Below are 25,048 nucleotides of genomic sequence, written 5' to 3'. Positions count from 1 at the left end.
CCCCGCCCCCTACTGGCCATGCCTCTCTCTGGTGGTGTTCGCGCATTTTAGAGTTGCCATATTTCCCGACGGTCCGTGAAGGCGGCTTGTGCTCTGACTGGTAACCAGCATGGAGAGAAAAGGTAACGTTGCTAACTCTAAAGCCCGACGCGTTCCCCACACAGCTCCTCCATCACACACTGGTTTCGTCGGGACGTTCCTCCGGTCGACGCGGGGTCGTCTCGGCCGTGACACCGGGGTCGGGTCGGCCGGTGGAAACCCACAGTGGACCATGCGCTCCGCTCCGTGTGTCTGTGGCTGGGAACAGGGAGCTAGCTGTAGCCGTCACTAGCATCTGTCCGCGGACAAGTCTGCGCCAAATTCCTACATCCAGAGTAGAAAGTGACCCACACAGTCCGTAGAACCACCTCAGGCTTCACCGGGGACCTGTGTTAGGAACATGAAACTACGTACTGTTCTCTGTGAATACCACTTTAGTTACCGGAGGTGCTAAGGGCTATAAAAAAGCCTCTTATTTGAGGTAACGCAGCGCCGAGGCTAATGACTCCAGCTACCTGCTAGCGCTAGCCGCTGAGAGATGCTAATGAGAGCTGGAACTGCGTGTTTGTTTGTGTAACACCTGCAGCCCGGAGGCTCCCCGGCTCCTCTTCTCCCAAAACAAGGAAATAGTCCTGAAAACAACAAGCCGCCCCCCCCGGAGCCCGGAGTGGAACCATAGGAACCCACATGTGAGGTGGGAGCTTCGCCTCTCTCCGGTTCTCACTGTTCTCTCTGTGCTTTGCAGTGCTCGCGATGCAGGCGAGGAAGAAGAGGACAAAGCCCAGGAAGCCTGGAAAGAAGTAAGATGAAGATACTTAACTTTCTCTATTTTCTCCCGAAACACAAAGCAGAGGGTAATGATATCATCAGTCCAGATGTTTCTTCTCATCGGGATGAAGAAAGCAAACGGATGGGCTAACAATAAGTGTCACGCTAATTATTGTTATTTCGCTTAAATTTAAAGGCTGACATTTTCACCTGAGGGAAATTTGTGGATTTAAACTCTTCTTTACGAGCAGAGAATTACCATCACTGAATAAGCAGCAAAACCTTTTACAAATCTGAGGTCAAACTATACAATGCATACACAATCAATACTGAACCTCTGTTGTGTTGCTATTGATCAAAATTATATTGCGCTGATTATTGATCATGAACATTGCCCTGATCTATAACTTAAACATAAGTTAAAAGGGAGTCCTGTCTCCCACTGGGATATAATGGGCTCAAGTAGTTTTAAGTGCTTGATTTTACATTATTTAAGTAGTTCATTATGAGTCTCTCTAGTTGACATGAGTGGATATTTATGTAAATGTAGGGAGAATTCATTAAACAATATATATCTAAATACACGGATTAGCCACAACATTAATATCAGTAACTTGTTTAATTCTGAACCATCAGTAATGTGATTCAAACTGATTTATTTGTCATGTTGTTTCATGGCTTCAAAAATACACATTATTTTAATGTTGTGGCTGATCAGTGTAGAGTTACAAATTCATCTTAAGTCAACTCATCAAATAGAAATAATAATAATAATAATAATTCGGTCTCAAGTCTAGACACCATGCCTGTTCCATGAACATTTAATTGTGACATTCCCACCTCCAGTAGCGTAGAAAGTATATATTTTAAATTAATATGAATTGGTTTATCACCACTGTTCTTACTTCTTTTTGGTAGATAATCATCATAATCAAGTGTGTGTGTGTATGTATATTATGTTATTGTCTCTTGTGGGGTGCAGTGGGGCTCGTTCAATATCCAGACGGTTGCTGGTTCGATCCCTGGCCCCTGTAGTCTGAAGTGAAGATACTCAGCCCCTAGATGGCCCCCTGTTGGCTGTGCAGGCGATGTGTGAATGGTGAAAAAGTGCAGTGTATAGTTGCGCTGTATGAATGTGTGTGAATGAGGGAATGTGACTTGTTCTGTAAAGTGCTTTGATTAGTGAAAAAGACAAGAACAGTGCTATTTAAATATTCATTTTACCGTATAAATATGTGGCTGTTTGATTCAGTGAGATATGCTGTGGACTGCAACTTGGGAACCTTCAATTTATTACATTTTGAAATGGCAACATTTAAAATATGCTGATGTAGCTATTAGTTCTGTTTTGCAGTTTACGCATGGATGTGCACACAGTTCACTCCCGATTACTGTGATACTGAGGAAATCTTGAAAAAGTCATGATTCATTAAACTGTGGGTCACTCAGCCGCTGCCCAAGCTGCCTACCCTGCTGATCATCCGGCCGAACTTCAATAACCTAACTCCCTATTTTTAATCATTATTCACGTTCACCAGCAGTGACAGTGGTGCAGTGCAGCAGCTTTCAGTCGAGAATGCATCATTTCTGTCTGTAACCATCAAGCGAGTGGCGAGCATCCAAGCGTAACTCAACTCCCCAACTCTCTCTCTCTCTGCCCCTCTCACTCTCTCTCCCCCCTCTCTTGCCCTTCCACCCATCACACACTCTCCCTCCCACTCTCTTGTGTCAGTCACTTGGTTGTGGCTGCTGTGCTGAGAGAGCATGCCGTAGCCTCTGCTCAGTTGAAGAGCCACAGGAGAGGAGAGCAGGTCCCAGCAGCCGTAGAGACGCTCTTTACGTGCCACTTGCCTTTGCTGAGTTAGTTAAGTTAGTTAGTTAGTGGACTCTGGGTCATGTGGCTCCTGGACTGGATCTTCTCCATCAATATCGCCGTGGTGAAGCTAGCCAGCGGCCTCACATGCAAGTGAGTAGTGCAGCACTCCACCTGCGTATGTTTGATAACGATTAAGAGATTTCAGAGTCATGTGGTCTGCTCTGCTTGTTGGACTTGTGGTGATGGGTGTCGGCCAGTTTACACAGAGCATGGCTGACTTATTGATTGCTTGATTCATACTTGATTAAGAAGCAGATGCTGACTGTACTGTGTGTACCTGACTGCCTGCATGTGTGCTTTTGGTTTGCCTGTGTACAAGCAAGAAAGTACGTGTATGATGATGTCCCTCTCGGGTTTTGGCTGCCAGCTTTTAAAATAGTTCATAGCCCACCCTGTTTTATTCCTGCATTCACTGCATCACATATTTTTGCATCACTTCAAACACGAAACTAGTTGTTTGTGTAACTTTCTGTGCCTCAGATGTAATGTTAGGACTCAGTGTGCACCTAGGAGGCTGAAGAGGAGTAGCCAGTGTTGCAGAGTATTTTCCAGCACCACTGCTCTTTTGTATTTTTTTGCTCACATCTCCTCCTCTTCTCTCAGTCGTAGCTGCGGTTCATTATATAACCCATCAAATCTTTTATCATGTGCAGCTCTTTGTCCTTCTATCTCTCTCTCTTGCCGTTTTCTCTTTTTCCCAACACATCAGTGGCAGAATTACGTAAATATGTGTGTGTTGATTGTGAAGAGGAGGCAGGTTGCTTCAGGCGATGAATATGTCAGGGCTTCAGCTTTTTGTGCAGAAAGATATGATTTAATGAACTAAGGAAAACCTGTAGTGGCTTTACTGGTGCTGTAGTACACAAAGCTGTAGTGTCCTCTTTGTGAATGCGTCTTTCTCTATTGTATAAGTCATGCAATCTCTGCTCAGGGGGCCTACTTTGTACATGAAAGATACAGCTCTCCCTATACAAAGCTATATATTACAGCCCCGTGAAAGAGAACACCATTAATTGAACATGTTAATGCTATTATCTAACATGTGCATAGATCATGAGCAACACATTAGGACGTGTGCTTTAAGCAGGTGTTGGTAACATAAGAGAAATCCATGCAGCACATTCATCAACACTATGTGTGCCTTGCACCCTTGGTACAGTTACCTAGTACTGTTGGCTGAGTCTGCTGCTCACTTTGCATTGATTTTATTTGTAGGGAGGGGATGATGTAAAGTTTTGGCTGCACTCCATCCCCAAGAGCTCCTGTCTTCTTCTGTGTCCCCGTTCATTTTACCATTTAGATCAGATAGGGCTGGAGGTGTGGAAACAAACCAGGAGACACTGACACTGTAATGTCAGCAGGAGTGATCGAGACGTAAAGTGGCCTGAAGGGAAATGTGGCCCAGGCCTTCACTTAGATCAGCCATTCATCAAGCTCCTTGTGTACAAGACCGTTTAAGTATCAGCTAATTAAAAAGGCCTTTGAAGGTGTAAATGTCCAGTTTTGTCAACTCAAATCAGGGACGATGCTAAAGTTTGGCAATGGAGTTATTTTTGGACTTTGGTGATTTAGGTGAAAGGGATCTATTGGCAGAAATTGAATATAAAATACTCAGTGTTTTTTTTTCCACTAGTGTCTAATCATCTAAATTATACAAATTATTATTTTCTTTACCCTAGAATGGGCCCTTTTTTATTTAAATACTGAAACAGGCCCATTTAAATCAAATTAAGTTGTAATTTGGGTTATTTATTTAACTGCTTCTCTTGCAATGCAGTGTAAACGTCTGCCATGAAAAATGTCTGCTCTTTAATACATAACAAAAGATCTTACTTTTTATTTTATAATCCAGCAAACAACCCCTAGATATGTTTATACGTTTTCATCTTTGACTCGGATCTGTTCAGAATAAAACCGTATCCGGTTGTAAACTGGTGTAAGGAGAATAGAGATTTTGAAGTGCTGTCACAGAAACCAGCAGGTTGGTTAGTAAATACTTCATGTGGGTTAATTGTTCATTAATCCTCTCTTTAAATGTGGCAAATACACACAACTTGTAAATAATACAGCTGTGGAGGTTTTACCCTAAAACCAAAATCCATTTTGTTTTTATGCTGCTTCGCTATTTCTGTTCTGGGGTTTTCTGTTGGACACAATGATCGTAAATGTGCTAGTTCAACATTAAGAGGTGCGCTGATGATCACTGTTGTTGCATAGTATTCATACATACAGTTCCTTAACATATCTGCGTGAGCCATGAATAAAAGTGCTCCAGGTTGTAGCGCAAGTACGTAAAATCAATTAAGATCAAATCAGTACAGATAAAAATTGTTTGGTTACAACTTTTCCAGTTAGGTTTTGATAACTAAACAGATAAAATGGCACTTATTCATAAAGTGCATAAATGTAGACATAAGGGATTTATAGGCCATTTACACAGCAGACATTTGAACTTGTCACAGTAGGGCAGAGATTTCACTAAAAACAATCTCAATGGGTCTACTGTTTTTTTCAAGAAGCTTTGAAATTTAGCAGAAATGTACAACACCAGAACCCTGACCCTCATAAATTAGAAATTTGCCATCAATAATTTCATCTGTTGCGCCTATGTTTTCTTTTACTGTGACTGCAACACATTGATTAATTTTTTTATAGATGTTTCTAATGTGCCGTCTCAGATATCCACACCATAATTTGCAAGGCTTGCTAAAAATGTTGGATGAATGAACATTCTGACCATCAAACATCACACGGACACATCATATTAATCATGTAATGACTAACAAATAGTCAGATTGGAAAACAAACAACTCTCAACTTAAACACAAAAACAAATGGCATTATTTATCATTTGAAAATTAAGTTCTGTGTTATTGAAGTACAAGTAATATGATCAATTAAAAAAGGATTAAATGACAATCACTGATAACTAAATGAAATCAGGTTAACTCCCAAGTCCCTGCCAGAGATGAAAAACTCTTTCCTTGTGTTTAAAGGCCAAATTATTAAGTTCTGAGGGGAAATTAATATTTTGATTAACAAATCATTGTATAAATGAATCTATGAATGACATCAGAGTGATTCAGTAGAGAAGACCCTGGTGTTTTTTTTTTCCTTTTTACCTAAAGCTAATCCAATGTGCTACTTCATTTGTCAGACAGAGATCGAGTACAGATTGAAGAACAACCCACGTCTGGGACACGCTTGTTAACTGAGGTCTTGTTTTTCAGAGTTTCAGTAGGTTTTGATTCATGCTTGACATCATTAATAATTAATCTTGATCGTTTTGAGCAGGGTACGAAATTGCGACATGAAAATAATGAGTGCACACACATTCTCAGTAGCAGTGCTGTTTCACTGCAAAAAATAAACTGATGAGTGAAGCACTGATGGAATGGCAGGCGTGTAGGAGGGAGGTGGTATTGTTGGTGATGATGATGGACAGACGAGGAAGGGAAAGAGGGAACAGTGTTGTTTTGGTCAGACGGGGGGAGGAGAGGGGTGCTGATGTCGTCCCTCACCTGCAATGCAGTGCAGGGTTGCGTCACCCAATCACGTCCCAGCTGTTGGTGAAGGGGGCTGGGCCAGAGGCTGACGACAGCCAAGGAGAGTTCTCGGTCAAAGAGAGGGTGAGGGAGGGAGTGAGAGTGTGAGAGAAAAAGTGAGTGAGGGAATCGGTGCTTGTGCAGCGGTTCCCTGCGCTTCAGGACTACAGCCGTGTCTTCCTCCTCTTCGTTTTCTTCCTCTCTGTGCACACCCCCCTCTTTTCCTCTCCTCTCCGCCTCCACCTACCTCTATAATCTCTTCATTTTGTTTATCAACTCTGATCGCTTTCTCCTTCTCCACGTTTCACTTTCCATCCCTCTCCCTGCTTTCGTTCTCTCATCCATCTTTTTTTATCATTGCGGATGGAGTGAGTGTTTTTCCAATACCTGCACACTCTCCTTTCCTGTCCTTCCCCGCATCACATCCCATGGGTATCCGTGCATCTTGCAGGTAAGAGCAATGTGTGTGTGTGTTTGGGAGCAGGTGTGACACAGTTGCAGGTTATTGTGAGGTATGTCTAGGTGTCTTGAGTGTACCAAAAGTCCTTGAAGTATCCTGATCAGTGTCCATGTTCTCATCTGAGGACATAGAACTGCCTTGTGCTGCAGTGGAGAGAAAAAACTTGTCCACACGATCTTGAAATGTTCCATCATCCTTTGTGTTTTGGTTTTAAATGTAGTAAGGCTCATGTTGGTTTTAAAGTCACTTTTAATGTCATGCACATTTGCTTAGCATTTCCCTATATATTGCCTCTTTTCTTCCATGTAGACATTTGTCCCTCCATCTTCCACCATTCTGTCTCTCTATCTGGTTTGCTGCTCTCCACTCCGTCAACATTGTGTTTATTCCGGCAACAATATTTAGATCGAGTCCTTCTCCTGGGATCGAAGAGGCACATGTTAGTTTTCAACCTATCATCACAGGGATTGTAATGACATATACTAGACATTTCATTCTTAATCATAAAGAACTGTTTTGTGATTTCAGGAAGTAAAATACATTTAGTATTATTCAGGTTACCAAAATATTTTTTTGAAAACTGTACATTTTGTTCTAGTTAGAACAGTCTCTTTCATATATTAGACTGGTACTGTATATCTCCATCACCATCTCACTCGTGAAGCCATGGAAGCCATATGTTGTCATTAATGCAGGTTCAACGTAAAGGAGCCCAAACTTTAAATGCAATGATAAGAATGCATAAATGAACATGGATGTTTGCCAAATAGAATTAATACATGGAAATGCTCATACGGCAGATTCACTGCAGAACTTAGGGCTGGATGAATAAAGTCTGCAGTAGGTCTGGAGGCTCTCACTCTGACATTATCGTTCACTCATACAGCCCCTCTGGAAAATGTCGGAGGATGTTCGGCGGTCAATGCCTGTCTGAAAGCAGCTTTATTGTTCATTGTAGTTGCTGTTACTCTAAAGCTTGAGCATGTTCAGTGAGGGAAATTGGCAATTTTGTATTACTTAGTATGCGGACAAGAGGAGATTGACCCAGGTACTGCTAGATCGGATCACTGTGTATGCAGCCAAGAAAACAAACACATGTAGTGTTACTTCTTCTCCTTCACAAAGTGAAGACTTAGTGGGCTGACAAAGATCTTGCAAGAAAGTGCTAACATTATTTGAGCCACTGTCAGTGTCCAAATTTAGACTGAGACTGGAGGCAGCACATTCATCTTTAATGATCTTAATACTGTAAGTAATGATAACATTGAAGACACGTTTTTAAAACCTAAAACAAGAGCTCTACAACCTGCTCCTGTGTTGTTGTAGAGCATTTTTTAGCATGCCCACTCCAGCAACACATTTTTTCTTTTTAAGAAGGGAGAGAAAATCCTCACAGCAGATGAGTGGAAATCTAGCAACCTCATCACAGAATGAACAATCAAAATCGTTTTGTTTCAGCCTCTCTTCTCAGAGGAGGATTCCTCCCACACAGGAACCAGACAGATGTATCTGTGGATTGTGACGCACATTGGCAGATATTCAAACAGACGTTGCAGTATTTTCCATCAAACGTTGATAGTGGTCTCTGCATCAAAAGTCCTGTATCAGTCTGACTCTGAGAAACATGAAACCTTTTGAGAGGAGGATTCCCCCCACACAGGAACCAGACAGGTGTATCTGTGGATTGTGACGCACATTGGCAGATATTCAAACAGACGTTGCAATATTTTCCATCAAACGTTGATAGTGGTCTCTGCATCAAAAGTCCTGTATCAGTCTGACTCTGAGAAACATGAAACTTTTTGATAATTTGAAAACTCATTGTCACAGAAGAAAATGGCCTTCTTAATTTGTTAATCTCTGCACTTCTGACCTCAGATCAATACTGTAATGCGATTTATCCACATAGAACAGTAACTAACAGCTGAGATTAGCAGGCGGCTAAATATGACACAGCTTTGTAAGCATGGTTTTTGCTAAGATGCAACTAAAGTGGTCCCTCTGCTCAGTCTTAAGCCAATGAACTGATTAGCACGGCATGCTAATCCTTATGACTTTGTTGTTGTTTGCAAGCAGATCACAACAAAGTGTCCAAACCAATGTGTCAGTTTTTGATTTGTCTTCACCAACAAATAATAGTTAGAGTATCACTGATATTTCTCTGTAAACTGTTTCCTTAAGAGGTTATCTGGCAAAGTCGGCTGCTTAGGCCTTCTTATAGCTTAGGAGATAATATGACTTGCTTTAATTAGGTCCAAATCCCTCACGACACCATCACCAGTGTTTCTCTGTTTGACATCAGTGGCCAAGCTGAAACACCACGTCCAAATGCGAAGCACGCAGGACTGCTGTAGGCACGACCAGAGTGTGTTTGTCTAAGGCATGTTGGGATGCAAGGAAAGACGGTGGTGTTGCTGAGGGTAACATCTGTCTGCTGTGCAGGATTTCTTGCTGGAGGCTGTTTGGATGCTACCTTGCTTAACTCCACAGTGAAGCATGATCAGCTGTCTGCGGTAATACACTAGCCCATTTTGAGAACTTGTGATGTTTGGTTGGTAAAGAACTCTGTACGAACAGAAATGATGCATTAACTTATCTGTCTGGATTTTGTGTTTTAATTAGCCTTGATTTAGATTATAAACTGCTTTTAGTGTTGATGTGAAGACAACACCACAAAACAACGCGCTGAACAGACATTTGGCCAGTTTTGGTTTTGTTGTGTGATTAATAGAAATTTGTGAAAAGGAATTTAGTTTTCAGCAAAGCAAGATATTTGAAAAATTGTCGGTTTTTATTAGAAAGACAATGCAAACATTATCATGACATGCTCCATGGCACAAATCAAACAAGCAAATTAAACTAGCAACATTTGTCGTTCATTGGTAATAGCATGTTAATGTTATTATGACGGATCTATCCTGTCAGTAATGAGAACAGACAAGTAGAATTCTGTAACATCAAGTAACTTGCGCACTGAGGAGAAGAAATACCAACATTTTTTCTCATGTGGTGTGTCTGTGTGTGGGCTTAATGACGGTGCAATCAACTTTTTGGCCTTCAGGGGACACTGGCTAGTTTCTGTGTCTGATGAGTTGAGAGGTGTCACCAGGGGCATCCTGGGACAACAATTCAGACGAGGAGTTTGACTCCTTTCCAGGCCACCATTTTATCGCAAAGCACCAGACTAGTAAACAAGTGAACGGCTAAGTAACTCACTGCGCTCTGCCATCTTTTCAATAAGGTCATTATTGCCAAGTGCCATAAGATGCTCCTTCTCTGTTGACACAACCAAAACAGTGAATATATGATATTACCAAGGGCTTTTTCTTTTGAAATCTACATCAGAATGTTTTGATATTGTCAGACTTTTCTAATCACTTACATGCTGAACTGATTTTTTATAAAAAACCTGCTGAATTCATATTTAGGTTCATGGATAAATGGGGCTTTGTGTGTAGCAGGAGAACTGCATGCAAAATGTTGGACCTTTTTTTGAATTTGTTTAAATATGTCTCCTAAATTTTTTAGCGAATGGTGTGCATTGATAACGTGTAAATTGAGCACAGGTCAGCGGGGGAGTGATGAGGGATCACATGGGGCAGGGTAATACAGCAAAGTACAAGGATACCGGGTCTGTGATGCGTGTCTGCCATGACCCTGAAGCAGCGGTGGCAATAGGTACAACGTAGCGGAAAAACTGTATATTATAGTTGGTCAAGTAATCAGTTTAAGGCAGCTCAAATAGACCACCAAGCCACTGGGAAATGTCCTGGTGCTCCTGATGTGAGCAGTCTGCCACTGGGCATCAATGTCATATTCTGGTTATGTGTGTTTGTCACTGTGTGGCGTGGAGCTGGTCAGAGACAGTGACAGTGCCGTCTCTTCTTTCAGCACCATGGACAGCACCTGGGGGTGCTCTCTGTGGTGGTTGTAGTGATGAGCTGCACCTTCACCGGTGCAGAGCGGCTTGTTTCACTTGTTAAGTTTCCAGCTTAAATCCTGTGTGAGGGGTTTTCATGGAAACATACCTTTTCTCTTGTTACCTTCCAATGAGCTGTCCCTATAGGAGCAGCCAGAGGACTACTTTTAATAATTTATTCTGTCATGTTCAGATTCAAACACAACCTGCTCTTTTAAGCACTGTGGAATCAACATCAGTTATTCAACAATACTATTACTATTTAATGAAATAATATCTTAGTGGAAGGAGTCCCACTGTTTTGATGCTGTGTTTTGTGCTGGTGCTCCAGCATCAGTATGAGGGTTCGAACTTTGAAGTAAAACATGTTGCTGCACCTAGGGCTGGGCGATTTTTCGATCCCGATTCGGGATCGCAATAAAATTTAGATCGATTTCGATTATCTCCTCGTGACATGTATTCGATCTCACGTGGCAAAAGTAAGCGCAACAACAGTGTCGGAGTCTGCCGGCTGCCGGCTGCAGTTAGGACACGACACGCCCCCTTCCCATTGTGAGAGCTGCTGCAGTTGCGAGAGAGAGAACAAAGTTAGAAAAAGGAGAAAAAATGAGTGAAACTGAAGTCGGGGACAGCGAAAATAATGCCGAATGTGAGAGCGACATCCCTACATCACCCGGAACCGAAGACATTTTCGAAAAAAAGCGTAACGCGACGTCAGTTGTGTGGACGTGGTTTGGATACGGCTAAAAGGACGAGGAGCAGAGGAAGCCGGTCTGCAAAATATGCCGGCGGTCGGTACCAGCCAGGACGGGAAACACCACAAACCTTTTCAATCACCTGAGACGGCACCATCCCAGTGATTACACAGAGAGTTAGACTCTGTGGGCTCAAGTTTGCACGACACCAAACAAAGAGACAGGCAAGACCACTACGTCTCCTGTTAGCATCGCTAACGTTAGCGATGCTATGTTAGCAAAACAACAGTCCATCCAGTCGTGTTTTGCAGCCATTGCCCCATATGAAAACAATCGAAGCGGGGGAAAAATATAACGAGCCCTATAACTTATTGCTTAGCTACAGATATGATGCCCCTGAGCACAGTGGAGAGGGACGGCTTCAGGAAACTGATCAAAAACTACATATCGTGTTAAGAATCGAGATCGATCAATATGGAAAAACATATCGTGATAACATTTTTTCCCATATCGCCCAGCCCTAGCTGCACCCTTCTCTTTGTAACCAGCCATAGGTACTTTTACCTAACGTCTATCTAATTGACAATGCAGATTCAAAGTTAACTTTAATTTCTGATTGATAATGATACTTTAAAGTAGAAAAAGCTGAGTTGAAGTGTAAATGTAGAAAAATAAATCCGATACTGTGTTTTTATATTGTTTCTTAACTATGGATTTTCTGTTTGGAGAGAAGAGGAGGTAGAAATGGCTCCGCTCTGCAGCAGCTCTTCTAATCAGGCCACTTGGCCGATCTGATCCACTTTTGTTCTCCTGTGGGTTTTTTTTGTGTCAGCCTGTACACCTGCAGTACTTAAAGTCCATATTTTCCACAAGACTATCCAACAATTGCAGAAATCTGTGTTCGTCTCCAGAACCATTCAGCTCATTGCCTTCACACTAAGGGACCAAGGAACTGCAGGGTCAAATTTGGTGCAATTTGGACACAATGAGTTCAACATTAATAAACATTGAATATACAGGTGACCAGTGCTGTGTAGCAGCGGCAGCTGGGACTAATCAGCGTAAGTGAACAGAAACCACTGATTCTCCAGTTCAGGGTTCTAGTTCATGTCGAGCTTTACAACCACTAAACCAGTTAAAAGCTCTTCATGCAGCAGCAGTGGCTCAGCTTCAGGTTTCCATGGACTGAGTCTAGCAGCAGGTCTTCACTTGCCGCAGCTCTACTGCTGCAGGTCGGTTTGACAGTTTCAGATAGAAACCCGCAACCAGCATCACCACAGGCCAAGTACACAGCCCATTCCAAACAGGGAGGTCTAGAATGGGCATTGCACTAGTACAGACAAAAACAAAATGTTGAACGTTCCTCTGGATTAAAGCACACTGTACCGCTCTTTGCTCAAGTGTCTTGCCTGTGGAATGAGCCATTATAGAAACCACATTTTCGAAATTGAGTCTCAGGTCCGTACATTTCTTTTAGGGTCTCTGCCATTTAAAAAAAAAAAAAAAAAAATCTCTCTCTTACCATCCCGCTCTCTGTTTCTCTTCAGACCAGAGCCTCATGGTCGTGGTGGCGGCTCTCAGCCGGGTCAGGGAGACTCTCCCCTCCCAGAGCAGGATGAGGAGATCCTGGGCTCTGATGACGACGAGCAGGAGGACCCCAATGACTACTGCAGGGGTAGGACGTCTCCCATACTGCTTCACTCTTCATAGACAGTTGAATATTATGTTATTAGGGCACTGGCATGAAACATATAGTTTATCCTAATTTGTATCAGCATGAATTTAGTGATAATACACAGACGATCTCAGATGATTTTAATACTGTTTTTTGCAAAACATCTCTGTGCAAATTAACATGTTTGATAATAGTTCTTGAATTAAAGCCTCTTGTAGCCCAGGTTCATATATTAAAAAAACAACATTGTTTGAAATGATCTGGATGCGTACAAACTGCTCGTCTGTCTGTCTGTGGATAGGTGGATATCACCATGTGAAAATCGGAGATCTCTTCAACGGGAGATACCATGTGATCCGTAAGCTGGGCTGGGGCCACTTCTCCACTGTGTGGCTGGCCGCGGACATCCAGTAAGTCGGCTCCTCACATTAGAGTTTTAAGGATATATGTGTCAATAGGGCTGGTAATACTGCCAGTGACTGTGTTGTGATGATAAAAATGACTGAATGCATTTTGTGTGTTTTTCAGGGAGAAGCGTTATGTGGCCATGAAGGTTGTAAAAAGTGCTGAGCATTACACAGAGACCGCTCTGGATGAGATCAAGCTGCTCAAATCTGTAATAGCACACAGCCATCACCATACGTACATTTCCACTCTGGCTCATATTCAAGTTTTATTCAAAATACCATTTTTTTTTTGTGTGTGTTGTCAGGTAAGGAACACGGATGCCAACGACCCCAACAGAGATAAAGTGGTGCAGCTTCTAGATGACTTCAAAATTTCCGGCATAAATGGGTCCCGTATCCTCTTTGAGAATCAAACTTGGCAACAGCTAACAGTTTGTGTGTTGGCAAAATACAGAAATCCACAATGAATATCTATTATATGTACAACATTTTTCCCACATTTAAACAGACTAATCCTAGTCTAAATGATGGAGCTTGCAGGTTTTAAAGTAATATCTTTCATATAAACTGAACCAAAATACATTTGACAGTTTTCAAAAATATGTAAAAAACAAGTTTGAAGCTGCTTTCAGGCTGTTTGTGGTGCTGACATTCTGCGAAGGAAGGGAACATTGCAACAACCACAATTAAATTTCTTGGTGGCGTTCCATTTTCTCTTGTTGCTGTCTCAGTTTGACGTCTGGGATGCGTGATGTGGTTTAATTCCAGGCCAAATAACTACTTTAGTGTTGAACATTACAAGGAAATGACTGCATCATCTCAGGCTGCACATAAATTATTATAATTATTGTTTTTGTGCATGAAAAGCCGCATTTGTCTGCATCATGTTCAAATATGGACTTGTCTCAGGAAGAGTTCCAGAAGAAGGATTGGGTTTGATAACAAACAGTGTTGACAAGATACAATTACAGTGTCAGTCATTACATTCTCCAAATTCAAACTTACCGCCACTGATCATGGTTCACAGATGTTCATGTGACATTGGGCTACTTCACTGTGGTGTTACACTTTGCTCTCCGTTGAAAGTATGTCCACAGGCATGGAATATCTTGATAGGGCTTGAGAGTCAAAGCATGAACCTGGAAATGGTATCAGCAATGACTTGTGTCTATAGAAAATTAATGAGCTTAGTTAATCATTTTTTATCAACTAGACTTAACCGTGTCAGGTTTGGCTGCTAGGAAATGTACATATCTGTGTCTCCAGTACCAAACTGCACTTAAATCAGCTTTCCTGCAAATTAATAATTTTGGCTCTTGGTCAGGAAAAAATGTAATGTTTTTGTTTGGGCATTATCCGATTTATTTATTTGAATAGTCCTTGACTGTGTGTGACCTCAGATGTGTGCATGGTATTTGAGGTGCTGGGATATCACCTTCTGAAGTGGATCATCAAATCAAATTATCAAGGCCTGCCACAGCCCTGTGTCAAAAGCATCATTCAACAGGTACTGCACAGCAACACAAACAAGTTTACTGACCAAATCAGAAAACTGCTGGGTCTATGTATGAGATGATCCGATACCCTTTTTCCTTTTCTAGTACCGAATCTTTTGAACAGCTTAATTTTCAATTTTTTACCATAGCAGGAGACACATGAAAGATTGCTGTACACTGATTATGCATCTCTGCTGCACCGCAGGTTCTGCAGGGTTTAGACTACCTCCACACCAAGTGTAAGATCATCCACACGGACATCAAACCAGAGAACATCCTGCTGACGGTCAACGAGCCCTACATCAAGAAAATGGCTGCTGAAGCTACACAGTGGCAGAAGAGCGGCGCCGCACCTCCCTCGGGTTCTGCAGGTCACCACTTTTCTTTTTCCTCAGCTCCTCACTAAGCAACTTTTAGAGGTTTTATCGGCATGTGGCTGACAGAAGAGACGTATGCTGTTTAGATTTCTCAGCAGGTCTGTTGCCTTTTAGTGGTTTAGTAGAAATGTTATGGTAATAAGTATTGTTTTGATTTGACTGATACTATTTATACGTGTCATTTGATTTAATCAATTCTAGATTGGACAAGATAAAACAACTGTGTAGTAACAGTAAGATGCTTTTCCACCACTGTGTGCACGTGTGTGTTACTTGCATCATACAGAAATGTGAGGGTTGTGACTTTCATGGGATAGTTCACCCAAAAAGGAAAAATTCACTCTTATCTACTCACCAGTAGATAGTCTGCACCAGATGGATGGATGTTTGAATCCACAAACCACTTCTGGAGTCTCAGGGGTAAACTTTGTAGCAGCCTTATCAATACAATTTAAGTCAATCGTGACCACTAATTCAAACGTGATATAAAAAATAACACATGCCTCCATACTGCTCGTGTGGCGTCATCCAAGTGACTGCAAGCCCCGACAGCTGTATACGACTCCAAACGACTCTTAGGCTTAAAACACGATGTGAATGAGGTCGTTTTGAGTGGATTATGAATATTGGGGCTTTCAGACACCACACAAGCAGTATGGAAGCATGTTTTGTTTTTTCTGTGTTATTACGTCTAAAGAAAGACTCACCATTGACTAGAATTGTCTTAAAAAGTTTACCCCTGGGACTCCTACATTGTGTTGTGTGCTCAAACACTTCACCTGCACCTGCATAGTGATGAGTATATAATGAGTGAATTTTCATTGCTGGGTGAACTATCCCTTTAAGGCACGTGTGTGTTTCTAATAAAAGAGGAGCACTTAGCTGTTTGACAGTATGAGTCACGACTGGATTGCTTATGGAACTTACCAGCTTGCTCAGAGGAGTGTGTGACTCTAGCTGTGTGCTGCTGCAGAGATAATCTATTAGAACAGCTTGGTGTGAATCAACACAGCCACCCGAACAGAATACTAATTATAGAGAGGCGACACGTATGTCGTTCACCACTGTAATCCTCTTATTTTCCTGTTTCCCACAGTGAGTACAGCCCCACCACCCAAACCAGTGAGTTACGTTTTTAAACCAAATTCTCCAGTGTGACACTTTGTAAATATTGTAAATCAAGTCGTTCTACAAACTCACTCTGTTGTCGTCTTCGCCCAGATGGCCAAAATGTCAAAGAACAAAAAGAAGAAAATGAAGAAGAAGCAAAAGAAGCAGGCAGAGCTGCTGGAGAAAAGGATCCAGGAGATGGAGGGAGGAGATACATTTGAAGTCTGTGACGACGAAGACGACGAAGAGACGACGACAGAAACCACAGAGGATACGACTTCCTTGGCCACCTTGTCCACGTCTACCACGCTGCAAGACATCACTAACCACGTCGTCACAGGTGAACGACCAGATCCCGTTTCCCATTCAGACAGTGGATAACTTCTATTAGTTCAAATGTTGTTATTGAATATATGGTTTGAAAAATCTGATCTGTAGTGATATGAATTAAACTAAGTTAATTTTTGCCACAGACACGTCTCCCGACAAGCAGCCCCAACAGACGTCAGAAGGAAACGAACAAAAACAGGGTTTGGCCGAGGAGGAGAACAAGATGGACGTGAACAAGATGGACGTGAACTTCAACGGCGTCGCCTCCAAACCGGAGAGCGAGGCCAGCCCGGAGAGCCAGGTTCATGAGACTGAGCAGTCAACAGAGGAGAAAGAGGACCAACAGAATGCAAACCAAGCAGAAAACGACACAGAGGCCAACGACATATTAAGCAACAAAGAAGAGCATCAGACCTGCAACGGTTCACCTGAGGACCCGGAACAAAACACAGACCTGCAGCAGGTCCCCGCCTCCCTCAGCCCAGACTCTGTCACTATAGAGATAAAGACAGGAGAGAAAGTGGAGAAGAGGGAGGAAGAAATGGACACTCAAGGGGAGAAAAAAAGGGAAGAAGACGAGAACAGTCAGAATGGTTAGTTAAAAAGTGTTTGACATATACATATATGTATATTGGCAATTTAAATTGATTATGTAAACTATAATTAATTTTTTTATGTTTTTTTATAAATGTATCTACTCACTCAACCCTGACATTTAACCTAAAATCCTAACTAGTGATAATGTTATGAATCAGTTTGTAGTAAATTGTGTTGATTGTTGGGTAATAACATATATTAGATATTTAATGTTATTATATTATAGGCTACATGAGATAGGCAAACTTGTATTGGACAGAATTTATTTTCAGTCATTGTAAAATAATTCAGAGACCTGTTGAATTTCTAGGAGGGAATAATTCCTGGATCTTGATTTGAGAAAAGAAATCTGGCATATTTAGGCAACTGATATTTGTTTGAGTGTTTACATTTGGATGTAGCTGGATTGACATCAAGTGGATTATTATTTGGGCCTTGATGGAGGTATGCACTCTAATGAGTGTCATGCTGGTTCTTTAACCCTCAAATCTGCTGTAGCAGCATCCTCTCTGACAGAGGTGGGAATCATTTTTTATTTCCAGTTTTCAGGTGCAGTGCACCGGTCCTGGTTCAGACAGATTCAGTCTGTCGGCTTCTTCCATGTGTTTACATTTTTTGGGGTTATTATTGCTAACTCTCCATCCCCTCTCCCCTCTTTAACAGGAGCATCAGGCAGTATGCTAGTTAACCCCCTGGAGCCCATCAATGCCGACAAGGTGCAGGTTAAGATCGCTGACCTTGGGAACGCCTGCTGGGTGGTAAGTACAAATATACATTATAACTTTTTATTTCAGACTAAAGCGCTCTTGAAATGTTTGTTTATCGTGAAGATTCCCGTTGCTGACTGTATAAGTGTCAAAACACCATCTTTATTTTTTATTCTGTGTCCAAACATTTCTCTCTCGTTCTCACAGAACAAACATTTCACAGACGACATCCAGACGAGGCAGTATCGCTCTCTTGAGGTGCTGATGGGAGCCGGCTATAGCACGCCAGCTGACATCTGGAGCACAGCCTGCATGGTAAGACAAGACACACACTCATTTAACACTCCTGTAGAAATATAAAGGAAGATGGCATAAGCACTGAATGTACCAGGAAGTGGTAAAGTTCAGTCTGTGGATTGTTATCATAATCAAATATGGTTGTATTATGTTATTTTGACCTGTTTCCAATTCCAACACTATTACTGTGCTCCAGGGTTGCACTATCCAGTGTCTGTATCATGCAGGTTGCTCCATGTGCCCATATAAACACTTAATGCAACAAATCATGAAGACGTTTCTCTACAGCGTCATCAATGGTCAAAAACTCCACAAGGAAGCTTTACATTCCCCCAGAACATGTTGAGTTTGGTCATCTCTCTTCATTAGAAACTGATGGTTGATCAGAAGGTGGAAAACATGTCTTTAAAAGAGATGCACACAATTACTGGAGAGAAATACGCTGAGAAAAGAGAAGCTATTGTCAGTGAAGATCAGATGTTGCTCACCCTCAGAATGAATCGCACACAACAAAGAAGAAAAAAATAACCAAGAGATTTTATGTCTTTGTATTTATTTAAATCCGTTACTCTAATTTTTTTTAACTTATAATGCCTTTGTGTGATTTGTCCTTAGGCTTTTGAACTTGCCACTGGAGATTATCTGTTTGAGCCCCACTCAGGAGAAGACTACTCTAGAGATGAAGGTTAGTGTTTGTTTCCCTGAGACGTCTCTCACTCAAAACCCAAGATATCAGTGTTGACATACAGGCTAAAGAAAGTGTGAATGCAAGATTAATTTGAGGAAATATAAACCGTGAAATTGTATCTAATTGCTTTGTCTTCTACTCATTCTAAGAAGTATTGTTTTATTCAAACAGATTTCAGCCCATGAAAATCTAGTTCAGTAGAATACTTGTTTACCTTGGTGTTTCATCGTGTGCGTGTTTCTCTGCATCCCCGTAGATCACATAGCCCTGATCATCGAGCTGCTCGGTAAAGTTCCCCGGAAACTGATCTTGGCAGGAAAATACTCCAAGGAGTTCTTCACCAAGAAAGGTAAACACACCCGCCCCTGCCCCCAGCTGCCTGCTGGAGCTAGTTTTTTCCATTAATTACCTGGACTGTGGTGCTCCACCACGGTCTGATTTGGTTCCACTGCTGTTTATTATGAACAGAAATTATAACAAGAGAGATCCCTGACATCATGTTTTCAGCTGTTTTATTGTCAAGCTTGTAAAGCACATCATATTGCACCTGAACACCTGATGCACCTGAACACCTGATGTCTTAAGGGAACGGCCATCTGCTTGGTTGGAGTGCAGAACTTTTATCAAATTATTCATAATCCAGTTAATTTATTTCAACCAAAAACACTATTACACAAACCATTATTTTGTATATTATATAATACCTTTTTGTACTTGATTATTTCCACCCAGGTGACCTGCGTCACATTACCAAGCTGAAGCCGTGGGGTTTGATGGACGTCTTGGTAGAAAAGTACGAGTGGACGAAGGACGAGGCGCACTCGTTCAGCACCTTCCTCCTGCCCATGCTGGACCTGGTGTCTGAAAGGAGAGCCACAGCGGCCCAGTGCCTCTCCCACCCATGGCTTTCATCCTAGACGCCCCTTGTGCACGCGACCGCCCACCGATTGTGATGGGGATGCATTAGGCTTAAAGTTTCTGGGCTTGAAAAATCCACACTAGTGTCTGCGAGAGCCTGCATCACGCCTGCGTCCTCCTGTCCTGGATCTCCGAGGCTCCCTACACACATTTGAAATTATCTTAACAGTTAAAAGAAGACTGCTGCCTAGTCTTTGTCCTGTTATGGATTACACTGGTTATAGAAGGAACTTGAGGGCCTCTCCCTATATTTCTGGGTCTTTTTTTCTTTTACTTGCTGCAGGGGACTCATTGACTTTGCTTCTTCTTTTTTTTTTGCTTCTAACTCCAGCTCTTTCTCTGCAGCACATTACTCTCTGTACTTTTAGCTATAGATACTGAATTCTGTTGGATTTTAAAAGAAATTTGCACTTGTCTACAATAACAGAAACAAAGATCGCCATGAAAGCCACATGCTTTTGTCATTCTGACCCGTGAGACCCATCTTTGTTTGCCAGTCATCACGTTAGCCGTGCCAACTTTTATGCTTTTGACTGTCATCTGTGTGCAAAGTGCTCAGAATTAATAACTGCATAGTGCAAACAGGCATGTAGAGCAACTAGTAACCCTCTCCGCACTGGTAAAATAGCTTAGACCTCAAGAACCTTTTATACATTTGTATACAGACAGCAGCACCGGAGTAGGAAGCGTACGTTACATACGTCTCATCCATAGATCACACTGCGTATCGTAGGACTTGTTATAGATATTCTTTTTCAACTCAGCTTTGTTTCACCCTGGTACAATATAATGCGATTCCTTTTTTTCCACATGCATGAACAAAAGACGGTACACTGGATGCTGTTTCATACCTGGATCGTTTTTTACTTCTCGATAGTTGCTTCATACACCATAACCCATATTACCAGTGACAGTCCATGTGAATCCTCATCCTGTGTGAACAGTGTACCAAAGAGTCGGCCTTTAATCTCTCCCTACTCACACTGTTAGCTTTGTACGGTGTTTTCTGGAGGAGGTTCTCAGCAGTGACTATTGACGGCAGAAGCTACAATGGTAAAGCATTTTTTTTTTTTTAGATACTTTTTAGAAGAATGTCCAGGTGATTTCCAGCCATACAAAAGTTAAGCTTCCACTGTCTCCGCTGCACATGGAGGTGATGAATTGGAAAATACGATTGTACTTAATATTGATGCTGTAATGAGGCTTCGGACCCATTTTTCTTATTTTTCTACAAAATCTCTCCCTTCCATGTCTCCCCCCTTCATTTTGTTGTCAATTTTTTCTGTAGGTAATAAGAATAAACATTTTTCAAGATCTAGCTGCACTGCTTTTGCCTCATGCATCGCCACTGTATTGAAAGAGGATTGCATTCAGTGATTTCATTTTATATCAAATAGATTTGTGAAAACATCTCAGATTCAGTTATATAATATCAGTTTATTTAAATTTTCAGCACCATCATAATTACCAGGTTATTGCCTGGGAGAGAAGACAACAAAATTAAGCAATAAAAAAGTTTATTTTAATGTGTTGAAACATGTTTTGGAAACGTGTCCCATCAAAATATGGGATGTTTGATAAATCATTGAAAAATTACACACGTTCAGAAGATTAATGGTTATAAATAACAATTAGCATATTCATTCTCACATTTCAAATAACTTCTCAGAAAAGCCACCACATTCGAGAATTCATTCAATAGTGTGGAGAACCTTTTATATTTATAACTGGAACCTCTATTTACATATTCGCACATTGAATATGTGAAATATTTTTACCTTAAAAATCCATATACATAATGTAAAGCTGTGAGGCTGGAGCGAAAGGAGGCCAGTGACTGACCATGATGTTAAATGTCTGTTGACAAACTGTTGAGAACAAAACTGACACATTTAGATTTTTTACATTAAGACTTTGAACACTTGAATCCCCTGAGTCAGCAGATTCTGTCTCATCGGTGGTCTCTGCGTCTATGCATTATCTGTAGTGGAGAGAAAAGATAAAGTGAAATCATCAGTTCACACAATGACCTTATGCATTTAAAATATGACGTCTTACGACAAACTGACTGACTTAATGAGCAGGAATCAATATACATTTTTGACCTAACAATATTAGAAACAGGTCTACAAAACAGACCTCTTGTTTTGTATAGACTTAACCTTAATAAAATAATGTTCCGAATGAACTCCGTTTATTCAGACCTCCATGATTCAGTACTATCACAGAGGTCCTTAGAGGTTCACGGCTGTTCAGACCCTTTTTCCATGTCCCCTCCAAGTGAAGCAGGTAACTCTCACACCACCTTCTCTGAAACCTGAAACCTGAAACCTTTCCACTCGCTTACTCCCTGGAGTCCAGTTATTACCTTCCTCTTGCATCTTTGTCTAAAAATCCTCATCCGCCCTGTATCCTCCACCCCGCTGCATCTCCAGCCTCCCTTCACCCGGGCAGTACCTTTCCCCTCCACCTGGAAGTCCTCGGGCAGCAGGTTGTCCTGCCTGTTGCCCAGGCTGAAGGCCAGGAAGGAGAGGACGAGCGAGTCCATGATGCTGATGATGGCCAGGATGTACGCCCAGCGCACCGTGCAGTTGCCCAAGGTGTATTTGTCGGTCCGCTGGCCACACATCCGCTTCACCGCCTCCGAGTCCCAGCCATCAGGATAGATCATGCATCCAATCACCATGCATGTACCTGAGAGGGAGGGAGGCACGGGTTGGTAAAGATTTGGGTTTAAAATATGTTACTATCATCAACAGACATTTGTTTTAACATTTAGTAGTTGTATTAGTTTTATACACAAACAATCAAGGATTTAAATGAGGGAGACCTGCAGAAAATATTATTTTGATATCACCCCCAGCAACCCTCACAGGACAAGTGGTATGGGTGGATGCATAGATCATGACTGGGTGATGTTGATGGGAAATATCACAAATTAGCATCTCCTCCTCCAGAGCTGAATCAACAAGCCTCCAGAGAAAGTAAATGTATGCATTACACTCATTCAGCCACACACACACACACACACACACACACACACACACAGGTGAGGTGTTGCTTAGCAACTCTAGAACATCTCAGTTGCAGAAAGAGGAATGTGTTCATCCATTATTGACTGCAGACAGACTTGTCGTAACACACACACGCTCACACACTTTCACTTTCTGAGCCTCATTCACCCACTTAAAGTTCTCACACTCACTTTCTCAGCTTCTTCTCAGCTTACTTGTGCTTTGGGAAGTTAAACGATGACACATCAGGATTCTGCTTTTGTACTGAACAAATACGTGAAGCAACATGTTTCAAGAAGAACTTCAACCACTCCCACGTCTGTACTTTAAATCTAAATCAAGCTCTGAAATAAGACATCAGACCTGAACTTCATCCGACATCCCTGTAGGTTTCTTATGTCCTCACTTTGCAAACATGTCCTCAAGATCTAAAAGTGAAATTTCACCCCACACACACAGACAGCAGGTGTAACAGCACTCCTCCAGGTAAACCTCGTTATTTGTTACAGTCTTGTTTCTCTTCCAACTACATCTGTTTACAACCTGCATCATGTTTCAGAATCAGGTTTCACTTCTGACTGTGTTCAAGGCAACAACTTAAACATTTAAGTAAAGATTTTGAAGTAAAAACATTAACATTAACTGTACCATTCGAACCTATTTGCACATTCAAATATTTGATTGTGTATTACTTCAAACTAATGTGAATGAATTGTTCATCTTGGACTCAAAAACTAAAGTTTGTTTGTGTTCAAAGTTTTTGGTGTAAACTAAATAAGAACAAAATACAACCTTCTGAGGTATGAGACATTCCACTGTTAGATTTTTAAGTGCTCTCTTGATTGTTGTTTATGAATACACAAAGTTTGTGCCTTTTTACAATCCTGAATTTTAAATAAAATGGTCTTATTATAATACATACAAGGTGTTGATCATTTAATTTGAGAGGCCCTGATGTGTGACATGTTTTTACGTGAGAATCATAGAAACTTTTGACAGCATATATCTATCTTATATAACCCTGTATATGTACAGAGTGTGGTGAGGCTGTTCCGCTCACTGGAGGCCAGCTGCATCCAGGCGCAGATCTTGTACACGCTGCCCGCGTTGCAGAAGAAGAAGAGGCTGAAGCAGACGATGCTGCCCACCACCAGCAGCATGGAGATGCCCACGAAGAACATGGCCGTCTTGAAGGCGCCGGACGGGATGGAGCCGAAGTCCAGCGCGCTCCCTTTGCAAATGAGCTCCGAGGTGAGCGCGTTCCCGATGCAGTAGTGGAAGAGGCCGAAGTAGCCGGCCTGCGGCGTGTTCACGCTGTCCCCGATCCAGTACGGCTGGATGAAAATCACCACGGTGATGACGGCGAAGGTGATGGTGAACACCGTCCACAGCACGCCCATGGCCCGCGAGTTACGCACGTAGTTGGTGTGGTAGATCTTGGCCGCCTCCACCGCGGGGAGCATGGTGCGTAAAGAGGCGGGATCCACCTGGATGGGGTCAACACCGACACGCTTTACTTTCCCCTGGTCGTGTTGTTCCACGTGTTAGAGGGATGGATCCTGTGGGATTGAAGTCTCTTCAGATGTATCCAGTTTGTTGCAGAGGGTTCCGTGTGTGGATGTGTCTCCTCTGTGTCTCCTCTGTGTCCGGTCAGTGTCTCCTCTCCAGGGGACCAGAGATGATGAATGATTAATGGTTAAAGGATCTGAAGAATAGAGTGACACAGGATGGGGCCTGAGCAGATGGCAACCCAGTCTACTCCACTCTCACTTTTAATGGCATGGGTTACTCCATCACTTTCCTTTTTTATATTGTGATTCAGATCAAATGCACAGTACATTACACTGATACTAAAGGGAATCTTTGACAAATATGAACTGGAAAAGCCACACCAACCATTTTAAATCCACTTAGTCCAATGTAAACACTGTGATCAGACAAATACCGATATTAAGAGTCCCAGTTATCAAATCTCTCCATTACTAGTCTGAATTCTTATCTGTGCCTATGTTGACACGGATTCCTTGAGGTGAACTAGGAGCTGCTCTGGGTCTTTACCTTACCAGACATGAGGAGACCCTCCATTATCAGAGTAACGCAGCATGTTCTGCTCTTAAACACTAGATGGCG

At 42.0% G+C, this 25,048-nt stretch overlaps 2 protein-coding genes across 2 annotated transcripts; one reads left to right on the top strand and one right to left on the bottom strand.

Moving 5' to 3' along the window:
• The first annotated feature begins 57 nt into the window (after positions 1-57).
• srpk1b (SRSF protein kinase 1b) lies at positions 58-21,222 on the top strand. Its single transcript, XM_061069032.1, has 16 exons — positions 58-122; positions 785-839; positions 12,850-12,977; positions 13,279-13,387; positions 13,506-13,593; positions 13,690-13,777; positions 14,785-14,891; positions 15,086-15,251; positions 16,354-16,379; positions 16,479-16,707; positions 16,841-17,290; positions 17,958-18,052; positions 18,209-18,316; positions 18,914-18,983; positions 19,243-19,335; positions 19,719-21,222. Exons 1-16 carry the CDS (start codon positions 110-112, stop codon positions 19,901-19,903), a joined length of 2,010 nt encoding a protein of 669 aa, XP_060925015.1. The 5' UTR covers positions 58-109; the 3' UTR covers positions 19,904-21,222.
• A 978-nt stretch (positions 21,223-22,200) lies between these two features.
• On the bottom strand, positions 22,201-24,393 carry lhfpl5a (LHFPL tetraspan subfamily member 5a). The gene is made up of 2 exons (XM_061069252.1): positions 23,979-24,393; positions 22,201-22,598 (listed from the first exon to the last, which is right to left on the bottom strand). Exons 1-2 carry the CDS (start codon positions 24,379-24,381, stop codon positions 22,201-22,203), a joined length of 801 nt encoding a protein of 266 aa, XP_060925235.1. The 5' UTR covers positions 24,382-24,393.
• Positions 24,394-25,048: the final 655 nt, after the last annotated feature.

The sequence above is a fragment of the Limanda limanda genome, chromosome 4, assembly GCF_963576545.1.
Source record: "Limanda limanda chromosome 4, fLimLim1.1, whole genome shotgun sequence".
NCBI lineage: Eukaryota > Metazoa > Chordata > Actinopteri > Pleuronectiformes > Pleuronectidae > Limanda > Limanda limanda.
The sequence above is the reverse complement of the archived record's forward strand: the minus strand, read 5'-3'. Positions and strand labels throughout refer to the sequence as shown.